This window comes from Mustela erminea, chromosome 2, assembly GCF_009829155.1.
Source record: "Mustela erminea isolate mMusErm1 chromosome 2, mMusErm1.Pri, whole genome shotgun sequence".
Taxonomy (NCBI): domain Eukaryota; kingdom Metazoa; phylum Chordata; class Mammalia; order Carnivora; family Mustelidae; genus Mustela; species Mustela erminea.
Genome location: NC_045615.1, coordinates 25746902 through 25759431, shown reverse-complemented (window position 1 = coordinate 25759431; position 12530 = coordinate 25746902). Strand labels below are relative to the sequence as shown.

The 12530-nt window shown below is 33.0% G+C and overlaps 1 protein-coding gene across 6 annotated transcripts in view; it reads left to right on the top strand.

Moving 5' to 3' along the window:
• Window positions 1-12530, top strand: part of FBXW7 (F-box and WD repeat domain containing 7) — a 233573-nt gene that overhangs the window by 189601 nt on the left and 31442 nt on the right. Inside the window, exon 1 of one of the 6 annotated variants that reach the window (XM_032332522.1) lies at window positions 10584-11061. The exons of the other annotated variants lie outside the window; for them this stretch is intronic. Coding sequence (XP_032188413.1) covers window positions 10801-11061 — 261 coding nt within the window. The 5' untranslated portion in view covers window positions 10584-10800. Of the gene's footprint in view, window positions 1-10583; window positions 11062-12530 lie in introns of those variants that run through there. 6 annotated transcript variants of the gene reach the window in all.

Here is a 12530-nt window from a genome sequence, read left to right as displayed (position 1 = left end):
ACCATAAGTTTTTCTAACAGTAATTTCCTTTTTCTACACTACCTATGTGGAAAAACAAGTGTAATACATTTCACAAAGTTAAAGTCTTTGAAATAAATGAATTGGTTGGGAGTAAATTACATCTTGGTCTAACAAAATCTGTTTTTTTTGCAAAAGCTAGTTGAGTAAAAATATCTTTAAAATACCATTTAATCTTAATCTCTTTACATTGTGATCATGATGATTACCATGTCTTCATTTAACATCTCTTGAAAAATATGTTCTTAATATTTGTCTCTTGATAGAATAACTTTAAAGGAAAGGCTGAAAATGAAGAGGGGTGTGTGTGTGTGTGTGTGTGTGTGTGTGTGTCTTTATCCCAAGAGCTAACAGAATATTACAACTTTAAGAATATTCCATAGTTCAACATCTTTTTGCTAACTTTGACTTTATGTGCTTTAGTATAGTTAAGCTATTCCTCATAGGATTTTTTTTTTTCATGTTTAAGAGTTTGAACATGTATTGACTCAATTAAAAAGAATTGAAGATTCAGTTTTTCAGGAGTGTTCTCAAATCACCTTGTAATGGTTCTCAGTGGACCAGCTGTATGCACAGAGAAGTTTTTAAATTGTAGTGCACATTTGTTTGGTACTCATTGTGCCATCATTATATACCAGGAGTTCACACAGCTGGAAGAAAGCTCACGATATCCATCCTGCAGAAAGAACTTTTTAGAATCATGTATCATGTGTGGCAGACTTTCAAAGTTAATTTTTAAACATTTGGAAGTCTTGAGTGTTTACAGATAAATGCGTTCTTAAATATGAAATAGCTTTTTAATAAAGAAAATAACTTATAAATAAAATATTTCTATTATAGTGGTTTTGCCAAAATGTCAAAGTGTTCCTGACCATTGATCTTACGGTTCACTGTGAATAAAAAACTACTATAGATCGTATACCTTTTCAGGTGAATAGTTATTTTGAAAATATTTCCATGACAGGCAAAATTATGTCAAACCACATTTATGACCCATCTATTTCGAGCAGCCTTTTTTTTGTACTCTGCTTTTATATACTGAATCTTTATAGTCTGTTGGAAGTTCCTAAAAAGGTAGGGGATCATGTCGGCATTATGCCAGTCAGATAATTCTTGATTCTTTCAAAGCAAAGAATGCAGTTTGTTAAATTATATATACAGTAATTATTTTAAAATGTAAATTGATGTTTCTAAAATGAATCTTTAGAATCCTCCTTTTTAAATGTAGTAGGGCATGATTACTGGGTTCTTCCCTCCTTACTTGACAGCTGTATCAAACACAGATACTTAAAGAGTAGGCAAGCTACTCTAAAGTAAGTAAAGAATTGATTAAAGCTCACCATAATGCATACTTTGCAGAGTAAGAACCTGGGGTGATTTATGTTTCTTAGTGGCCTACCACCAATATGGAATTATTAAGTGTTTTTGAATAAGTGAAATAAGTCCTAGTCCACAGACTTTGATTCATAGCTAGAGTTTTAAAAAGATTGGTTAAAGTTATCCCCTCTTATTTTAAATTCTTCTGGAGATTTTGTAAGATGACTGAGATGAGAAGAGAGGCTATATTTTAAAAAGTGTAATAAGTTTGAATCTGGACTTTATGTATCTGCTCGTCAAATTTTATAATTGGACATAATTATCAGAATTGGGAAGCAAACCAATAAAAGATTACCGAATTGAGAAAAACATGTATTTTAGATTAAGCAGATCTTGGATGACTACATGCTAATAAGGGTGTACCTAAGTAGGGTTGTACATGAGGCTGTACTAAGCTTTTGGAAGGCTTTTTCCAACTTTGAGATTCTGTGATTATTTTCTGGAATTTTTTATGATCACAGAGAAGTAAAAAGTATACCTTGGGTAAAATCCTTTTGTCTCTAATAACTAAGGTAACCATGTCTTTCACCATTGTAGACATTTGCTAAAAGAAGGCTGGCAGATCCATCTACAGAGATCTGAGCCCAACATCTCTGTCTTTCTCAAAAAGAGTAAATTATCAAATGTAAAGATAAAATCAGAACATAGAAAGTAGAAGAGCAAGGAAATAGAGATATGATATAGTAGATACTCCTCCATTCTTATAGAATTGAGTTACCTGCTATAAAGATTTAGGATAGTGCTTGGCACATGGTGCAAACTAAGTCTTATTTGCTATTCCAATTCTCTTTCCTAAGTTTAGGAACCTTTTGGGAAAGGCGCTCAGTGGGAGAGTAAGTATGAGGAAATGGAAAAGTAATTGCTGGATGAAAGAGTTGAAAGAGTTCAAATACAGCTATATATTGTCTCTGTATTTCTAATTTCAGCCAGTGAGAATTATTTTGTGAGCAATCTTTAATTTTATATGCGTTTTTGAAAGTATAAAAAATAATATAGGCAAAAATACATAGAGAAGTTCTTTTGTGTTTACTCTCATTCTAGAAATCCTCTAATGAGGTCACATTGCACTTAGAGTTAAATCCGAACTCTTGACCATGATCCTCCTACATGATCTGGCCCTTGGTTATCTGTCTGACATCATCTTGTGCCCGGCACACCATCCTAGCCAGACTGGCCTTATTCTTGCTGATCCTAGGTGCTGCTACTCTTTCATTTTGACTTAACAGTTGTTTCCTGGGTGATGCCATTCAAAATTAGCCACACTTCTCTACTACCCTTAGTACCTACATCTTTCATAGCACCCTGTTTTATTTATCTCTTAAAATTAAGCATTATATGAAATTATCTTACTCATGTATTGTCTACTTATTATGTGTCTCCCCCTTCTCCTAGAATGTAAACTATGTGAGAGCAGAAAGCTCATCTGCATTGTTTGCCATCTTATACCTAGAGCCTAGAACAGTTATTAGCAGAGTAGGTGCTCAAAGGTTATGCAAGTAAATTTATTTATTGGCAGGTAAAAAAAAAGAGGAGAAAGGTCTTCTTATTAAGGCACTTAGATGACCACTGTGAATATATTTATGTATTTACATAGGCTTTTCTCTAGGCATACATACACATATACTTAATATTTGCATATTTATTCTATAAAGTACCATACTTTATATCATGTGTTTGAATCTTACATACCTTCTACTTTACAGTAGCCCTTTTCCTAGTTCTGGACATGATGAACAGTTTCTATGACTTGAAAATTTTTTACAATGAAGAATTTTTCTTAAAAGGAGGCTTTGAGTTTGGGGGCTAGAGGGGCAGGCCATGAAGAGAAAGGGCTGGATGTAAAACAAGATGTTTAATTTTCCAAGCAAGTCATGCATTTTTTTTTCTTAACATCAGATGTCCTTTTCCAACATTTTGGTGAAAGTCAATGAATTATGTATCCTACTGCCTTGAATTACATTCTTTATTGTTTTTTTCATCAAGTTTGGGAGAGATTATAAGGTTTGAATGAGTATTTATTTAAGAAATCTCTTCTTTCTGCACCAGTCCCCCCTTGAGTACAAGCTGCTTGTGTGTATGATCTTGTATAAGTGCCTATTGAAACAGAAGGACCCCTATTAGTCAGTGTTTATAACTAAATAAAAAGTCAACAGTCTTTACACCCACACAGTAAAGTTCTTCTTGTACAGAAAGACACATATTATACCTAAAATGGGAGAATGAGTCATGGCAGAAAGTACTTTTGAAGAAACCATTACTAGTAAGTTAAAGAATATTTTAATTATAATATTTAATGTTTGTATATGGAGATATATTGCTAAATAGGTTATGCTCTGATGAACCTTGTAAGACTGACTACTAGAAGACTTACAGATGATGTTAATTCTTCAAGCTAATGACAGTGGTAGTTCCACATATATCTTTGGCCCACAAGGGATGATTTCCTTTTTTCTCCTCAACATCTACCAAATTTCTGTCTTTTAAGCTTAGAAACAAAAGCATTTTATATGAGATATTTTCAGACTGTTGGAATTATTTTTTATTTTCTGACCTCCTAAACTATCCAATTTGGCACTTGATAGATACTGTTTTCTATTAGTTTCTTGTCTTACAAGCTGGATTTTAAGTATCTTGGGGAGAGAAAGGTTATTACTGTAATGTTTTTATTTGTCCTCAGTAGGATTTTACAGATATTGGGATATAGGTGGTTATTTCTTAATTATTTTTAAATTAAATCTTTCAGGTTCTGTCACCTTTTCCTCAATCGCTACCATGTCTTTGCTTCAGATTTCCCACATGTAGCAGAAGCATAGTCATATGGACCCAGATAATTATTCCATGAACTGAATAACCAAGATTTAGTTATAGTTTGCATATGTAATTGCTGTTTGCAAAATGTAATTTTTCCCCTCTTTAGCAATGTCTGATTTTTTTTTTTTTTTTTTTTTTTTTTGCTTAACTTGAGCTGTCACATATCTAATAGAAATCAGTTAAAAGTAGTGAACTTGGGACCAAGGTCTAAGGTTCTAATACAGCTACATAACTTTAAGCAAGGCACTTAATTCTCTACCTCACTTTTCTCTCCTGTTAATAACAGTTATTATTTTATAGGATATCTGTTATACTCTGGGCATCTCCTAGGTCCTCACAATGACTGTGGGTTAGGTTGGTAAAGTAGATGGTAATTACCATTACAAAAACCAGAACTCATAAAGGTCAAATAACCCCTACCAGTGTTCACTCTAATAATGGCAAATCTGGTATTTAAATTCAGGTTTCTCCAATTCCAAAGCTTATGTTCATTTCACAAATGAAGGGGAATTAGATTAGATGACTTCCAAGTTCCCTTTTAGTTCTAAACGTATGGCTTCCTGATATTAATTTTTTTGTTGTTATTGATCCAGTACACATGACTTTTTTTTTACTTCTTAGCCTTTAGTCCTTTTTTCAGAACTTTTTGGTCATGACAAAATTAAGTCATGACTAATGTAATAAATTAATTCCAGAATTTTAAACACACCTTAAAGTGGAAGGTTGTTTTATTTTACTTTACTTTTTTAAAAGATTTTATTTATTTATTTGACACAGAGAGAGATCACAAGTAGGCAGAGAGGCAGGCAGAGAGTGAGGGAGAAGCAGGCTCCCCACTGAGTAGAGAGCTGGATGCAGGGCTCTATCCCAGGATCCCAAGACCACGACCTGAGCTGAAGGCAGAGGCTGAACCCTAGGCTACCCAGGTGCCTCAAAGGTTATTTTAGTACAAAATGTAAGATTGATATACCGCACCTATAGAAAAATTTTCTGAAATCAGAACATTACAACCAGCCCCAATAAATATAGAACTGGATAAAGAAAGTACTGGCGTAAATAGGGTTTTAGGTCTTATATTGATGGAAAGTTGATTTCATTCTTTCTTCATGTGTAACTTCTTTCCTGGGTCATATTTGCTGCTTCATTTTTCTTGAAGTCAACCTTATTCTTATATTTTCCTTACTTTATTGAGGGAATTACTATAAAAAATTTATAATAAAATTTTGAGAGGAAATGTTCACATATGAATTTGAGATGCTTGCTGAGAGTTTTTTTTGGATTTGAAGCATGAGATATAAAGATTAATTGATTTCTAAATAAATCAGGATGTATTCTGGAGTGACTTACTAACTTTGTCAAATTATTGCAGGTGTTACTTGTCTTTACAGAAGTATTGTAAGGAATGTTTTGGTACATGTATTAAGTCTGATAACTCTATAACAGTATGAATTTCAGAAGAGCAAACAAGCAAAACTTCCATCTTCGTTGTTTTCTTCTGTGTCTGGGATAAATAAAAATCAACTTACATTATTGTATCAAACTTTACATGTTTGTGTGTGTGTGTGTGTGTGTGTGTGTGTGTGTGTATATATACATATGCATATGTTTATCTAATAACTAATTGGTCTAATTAGAAGGGATGAAAAAACTCTTAATGTTTTTGAATTAATGTTACAGTTTATTTGTATCAAATCTTTATGAACTACATTTTTATAAATACAGTTATAAATACCTTAAGCTTCAAGAAAAAGAAAAATTTATGAAAGTACTACTCCTACAATTATAATTATCTTAAAAATTCTTCAAACCAGTCTGAGCTGTGTTGTGATTTGCATTTTGATTTACTAGGTTAGGATTTTGTATATTATTATTATAAGCAGTACCCCCCTACCAAAACAAGTTTATTTTAAAGTTATATATAGTTTGTGATTTTTTTTCTAATGCAGTAATATCTCTATTTGTTTACCTGGATGGTAATTTCAAACTAAATCTGGCTCACCTTGTTTTATTTTACATATTCTCAAGAAACTAATTCAGTTTGAGTTCTAAAAGTCAGATGTGTATAGATGACCCTATTCTGTGTCATAAATTCAATGGATGAAAAAAAAAGTTTTTCTTAATTATATACTGTCTTGTGCCTGACAAATCCTAGATGCTAAATAAATGCTTAATTAATGAGTTAAGAGTGGGAAATAGCTCATTGATCAATACTGCCACCTGCTTGCCTAGGGAAAATGTAGATGCTGGGCATACATGCTATTTTAATTCATAATACCTGTGATAGGATAGGCTATTAACTTTTCAATTTCAGTTGTGAACCTTTTAATAACTCATATCCCAGGGGCGCCTGGGTGGCTCAGTCAGTTGAGCGTCTGCCTTCAGCTCAGGTCATGATCCCAGGGTCCTGGGACCAAGTCCCAGTGCAGGGCTCCCTGCTCAGTGGGGAGTCTGCTTCTCCCTCTTACTCTCCCTCTGTGCTTTCTCTCTCTCTCTCAAATAAATAAATAAATAAAATCTTTAAAAAAAAAAAAATAAAAAGAACTCACATCCCAGAAAGTTAATGAAAGTGGGTTAGTGAGATTTTACAAAGTTTTTCCAGCCTTAGCATGCTTGACATTCCTTTCTTTGATGTTGAAGTTTTGAGCTGTCTCTAATCTATATTCTATGCTGGGGCAAGACAGCTAATTATGGTAGGTAGTTTTTCTAGTGTAATATCAGAGTAAAGAATGTTGTTGTGATAATAATAAAATCACTGACATAAGACTATAAACACATTCTTTTATTATAAAATGAAAGTAAGTCTTTAAATATTAGCAATATAGGGGTACCTGAGTGGTTCAGTCAGTTAAGCATCCTTCTCTTGATCTCAGCTCAGGTCTTGATTTCAGGGTTGTGAGTTCAAGCCCCACCTTGGGCTCTGTGCTGGGTGTGAAGCCTACTTAAAAGAAAATGTTAGCAAGATAATGAAAAGAACCAATAATATTATAATATCAATTCTAATACAGTAGATAGACTTTTTAGTACTAACTATAACATATTTATGCTTTAGATAAATGATGCCATGGTTGCTACTTTTGCTTATATGGTTGCTACTGTTTGCTAATATGTCCAGTTATTCAAAAACATTATTTGTTATGTATCATTTTTCTACTGTGGCTTAGAATAAGATGGGAACCTTCTTGGAGTAGATGGTAGTGGAAAAAGATGTATTAAATCAATAACAATGAGGTATGATAAGCATAATAATAAAATAATTATTTAAAATGGAAATAATGAATTCAGAGTCAAGGTGGGAAAATTATTACTGCTTCCCCTGTTGACACCATGTATAAAGATACATCTCTGAAGATACATGATTCAGTGAAGACTGCTTTACTATTTATATTTTTCTCACTATTCACATGTAGATTAGTTTTGGTTTATGCCCATAACTACAACATGCCCTTCTAAAAACTTAGTCATCCCAACTAATTTTTCAGAGGAGCCATTTCTTTTATGCTAGTTCACAGGTTAATCATTCTACTGCCTTATTTCCCAGAGTCCTAGACTCTGGGGCAGTATATCTTCGTATCTTTCTTTGTTTCTTAAGTAACTGCCATTCTTCTCATGTATCTAGTTGAATGGAGTTGTGATAGAGGTGAGCATTGGGTCTGAATTAGCAGTCACTCCCCTTACTAATAGATTCCAGTAAGACTTATAGGATGGGAAATTTATTGCTTAGCTAAAATTATATGAAAATGTACTTTATTATATTGAAAATATACTTAATACATTGAGATAGTGATTCTAAAAATTTGAGTGACAAACACAGGTATTGTCTAACTATAATAGTTGACTATCTAATTTTTTTTTCATTGAACTTATAGTTAACATTCTAGCATAGAGCATAAAATACTTTTTTTCCTGAAACTTATTGACATAGATTATGGACTGATGTCAATTTTGAAATGCTTCTGAGTACCCCAAGGACAAAAAAGAGATAGCTATAGCTAACATACAGAAAGGCCTTTTCATTCGTACTACTAAAAAACTTAAATCTTTGAATAAAGTTTAAACATCTGTATTTTAGCCAAGACTCAGAAATAGGAATGAAGAATGGTTTCATTTGCTTTGTTCATGTATAGATTATGATGAAATTAATAGATCACAACTTTGGTTAATAGTACTTCAGAGAATATTGAAAATTATTTTTATTCAATTTTTTGAAATCTGGTTAGAAGTTTGGTTGACTAGTTTTGCTTGCCAAATTCTTCACAGTTCAAATTAACATTGTAAACAAAATAGTAGGGAGAGTTGTTGAAATATTTGGGAAAATAAAGTCTTCATGAGTACTTATAAACATACACATTCTCACTTAAAGGACAAACTAATAGAGATTACTATCAAATGGGACCCACAGAAGATGGGGATGTCAGGTGGTAGAAAGTCTTTTCAGTATATACTTTTTGATTATCATTTCCAGTTTTGAATCATGTAAATATTTTGCCTATTCAAAAATAAAACATGAATATATATACCTACATAAAAATATACATTTGTGAGCATCAGGTTTTCCCATAACTTCATCCCATAAAAGGAACTTTGTAACCAAAAGAACATTCCTTTGAATATACAAAATTAAGTTATCTTCTTCTTTAAATACCCTAGATTTTGAGAGTGACCATGGTTTATTAAAGTTTGTCTTTGTCCTCAATTGAGTGGACTTAATTTGGAAAAGTTACTTCCTTTAGAGAGAGGACATGATTTCACTTGAAGTCAGGATATACATTGTTCTCTAATAAGCTAGTTACCACTGCAAAATTTTAGAGAAAATTTCAGGTGTTCATTTTATAATTAGTTTCTTGATATAGCCCAGAATTGAGGCAGGTGGTGAATGGGAAATTACTTTTTTTTTTAAACTTTGCATTATTATTATTTTTTAAATCTTTGAGTGCTCTGAATCTTCTAACAAAAGGGTTTATGGGTCCATTCCTAACAGTTGGATTTTTTTTTTCTAAAAAGAACTTTCCTTTGAAATAAACTTATTGTTTATTTAGAAAACTAACTTTTTGCTGGGTACATGTACATACGGTTTCTGAGGGTAAGAATTTAAGAGTCAGATTTTTTAGAAAGATTATACAGAGAATGTAATTTCCAGAAGATCCAAGGTATATATTTTCATAAAATTTTAGATTATCTTATTTCATTTATGTTTTAAAGTAAAAGACATTACACTGACTTAATGTCTTAGTTATAAAGGTAAACATATTTATTTTTAAAATTATGATAACTACTTTATACAGCATTTAAAATCATTTATCTAATGAAAGTCATTCGTTAACCATAGCAGAGAGTAGTAATATGTAGTAAGTCCAAATAGTATTTCTTTTTTTCTGAGCAAACTTTTTAAGTACTTAAATAACTATAGGCACACAGTTTACTTGTAATAAAGAATGCTAATGGGGAGGGTAGGAGTTAATTAACTAGACCCTTAATAATGGGTCTTTCTAGTCCAAGGAATCTTATAATTGCCTCTGAAGCTAGTTGTGTAGCAAGTTGCGAGATAAAATATCTAGATTTGTGAAGTAGTTGTTCTGAGAAAAAGGTTGCCTTCAGGCAAACTTTGGTATTTTTTTATTATTATGTAAAATGCCTTTTTAAGGATAGCAATATACCTTCCTCTCAAAATAATTTTGGAGGTAGAAGTCCAGTGCTGCTTGTTTACTCAAGATTTAATTCACAAATAAGGTTAAGACTCTCCAATGAGCCCAGTTTTTGCTTCTTTGGAGAAATGGAACCTTTTGGCCAAACTTTATACACTTAATACCAACCTGATAGTCCTAAAAATAAATTGTCATGATTACTAAGAATTGATGAAGTGTGTGGTAATTTTGATATGTTTTTAAATGAGTGAAATGGAAAAACATAGGAATATTTTCATTAAATGTTAATATAAGAAATACGCAAGTTGAAATATAACTTATTACATAATTTCTGCAAATGTTGTGTGCTCCAAACTGGTCTACTTTATTGTAAATCCCCCCAAAGACTATTTAATTTCTCCCTTTGGGATTGCTCATTTTCTATCATCTAAGCTACTTGAAAAATGTGATCAGTCTGTGCCAGGACTGCAATAGGATAACAGTTAGTGGAAATAGCCTGCTTTGCTTCTGTTGGGAAGACTGTATGGAAAATATATTCCATTTTCAGAATGTTTCTGAAAGCACTTATTTGTAGAAAGAAGGCTTGCCATTTAAAACTCTGCCGAAATGCAGGTTTTCCAAAATACAAAATAATCTCCTGAAAGTTCGCAAGGGGAAGGGGGTTGTTGTGTGGGGGCGGTCTCATTCGCTGCCCACATCCTCCCTCTGTTCAGTGCGTTGTGTGCTTACGGGTTCCCTGGAGCGGATCACCATATAATTGATGTGCAGTCTGCATTGCTGAATCCTGGACTGCACCATTCTGTGTTCAAGGGAAGATGTAATCTGATCCCTCTGCTGCTGAGGGAGGAATCTGTTCAGTCAAGGCTTTGACAGGGCATAGTCTCCTCCAATAATCTTCTCGGTTCTCTCTCATTATTCCCTCGAGTTCTTCTCAGTCAAGCTGCATGTATGTATGTGTGTCCCGAGAAGCTGTTTGATACTGAGCTGCATTTGCCTTTACTGTGGAGTTTTGTTGCCGGTTCTGCTCCCTAATCTTCCCTTTCTGACGTGCCTGAGCATGTCCACATTAGAATCTGTGACATACCTACCTGAAAAAGGTTTATATTGTCAGAGACTGCCAAGCAGCCGGACACACGGGGGCACAGAATCACTGAAGGGGAAAAATACAGAAAATATGGGTTTCTACGGCACACTAAAAATGATTTTTTACAAAGTAAGTAATCTGTTTTCTTTCTGTGTTGTGTGATTGTGTGTGTGTGTGCCTGCCTGAGAAGGAAAATCTGTATCATCAGAGATGGCTGCAGTATCCTCTAATTTTGGTGGGTGGCTGGATGGCTGGTATTCTGTTTTATAACGTGAATGTAAGCAAATAATGCAAAGACAACGTAAGCTGTAAACAGCTTTAAATTTAAAGTAAAATGAATATTTTATCTGGAAATTTTTCACTAAAAATATATTTAGACTTTGGAAATGTGGCTCCGTTAAATGCTGACCTGGAAATACTCTACCCTTAGTTGGCTTTTAGTGAATCTTCTGCCTTTAATTTTTCTATACCTTATATACATATATATTTCTTTTCTTTTTTCTTTAGCTGATTCTTTTAAAGTCTAGAATCACTAGAATATTTAGAACTTATATTTTAAAAGGTCGTATTTACTTTCTATGCCCCTTAAAAATTGCAGAATTAATTTTTGGTTCTAAAGTCAGGATTTTCAGTAAACAATATAATATTTAAGAGACTTCTGTAGTCCTACAGAAAGTGCTTTATTTAGTAATATATTCTGAAGATAAAAAATCCTTTCTAAATGGTTCCCTCAATATGTCTTTTGGGCATTTTTATTCATTGAAGGGTTTCTAAGATGGAAATAAAGTTTGCTTTTGGTGGCAAATACCATTTGCACCAATGTGTATTTACAAGATACCCAGGGAAGTTCTGAAAGCCAGTATTACAACTTAATTAGAATGAATATCAAAGTTTCTCCTGTTAATTTTGAAAATAAGAATCTGTGGAAGTTATGGAAAAAACTAGATTTTTAAGGTGATCTGTACTGACTGACCTTCCTGATAGATACATTTGCGTGTATGTGTACGTGTCTATAATTTACATACATGGAAGCACGTGGCTATCTATATATTAAAGCTTATATATTTATTTTTCCTTTTTACTAAAACCATTTGGAGAAAGAAAATAATTGTTTTTGAGAGAAATCACTTTAAAACAATGTAATGAGTACAGAAACTTCCGAAGGGTTGAAGTAAGACCAATTCCATTTCTTTCCAGTAGGTATTTCTTGAACTAAGGTAAAAATTGTGGATGAGCTTGTTGTACCCTTACTGTAGCCCCTGATACCATAAGATGGTCCCTGTATTTTGGAAGACTTTCTCATGATGATAAAAACATAGTCTTTATTATCCAGAGTATGGTTCAAAAATTTTTTGAGTCTCGTTGGTAATTTTTAGTATTTATAATGTAGCATGCTGTGTTATGATGTTCCCATGTGAGGCAGTAGGTAAGAAAAGAAGTCTGCTGCAAAGCAAGGGTTTTCACCTTATTATTAAAAAATGAGGATAGCTGTCTATCGTGCATTGGGTCTCCCCCCCCCCATAATTTTCAGTGGTACAGTAATTAATTAGAAGACACAAATCTTGAGGGGGTTGTTGAAGTAGAAAAAGTTGAATCTT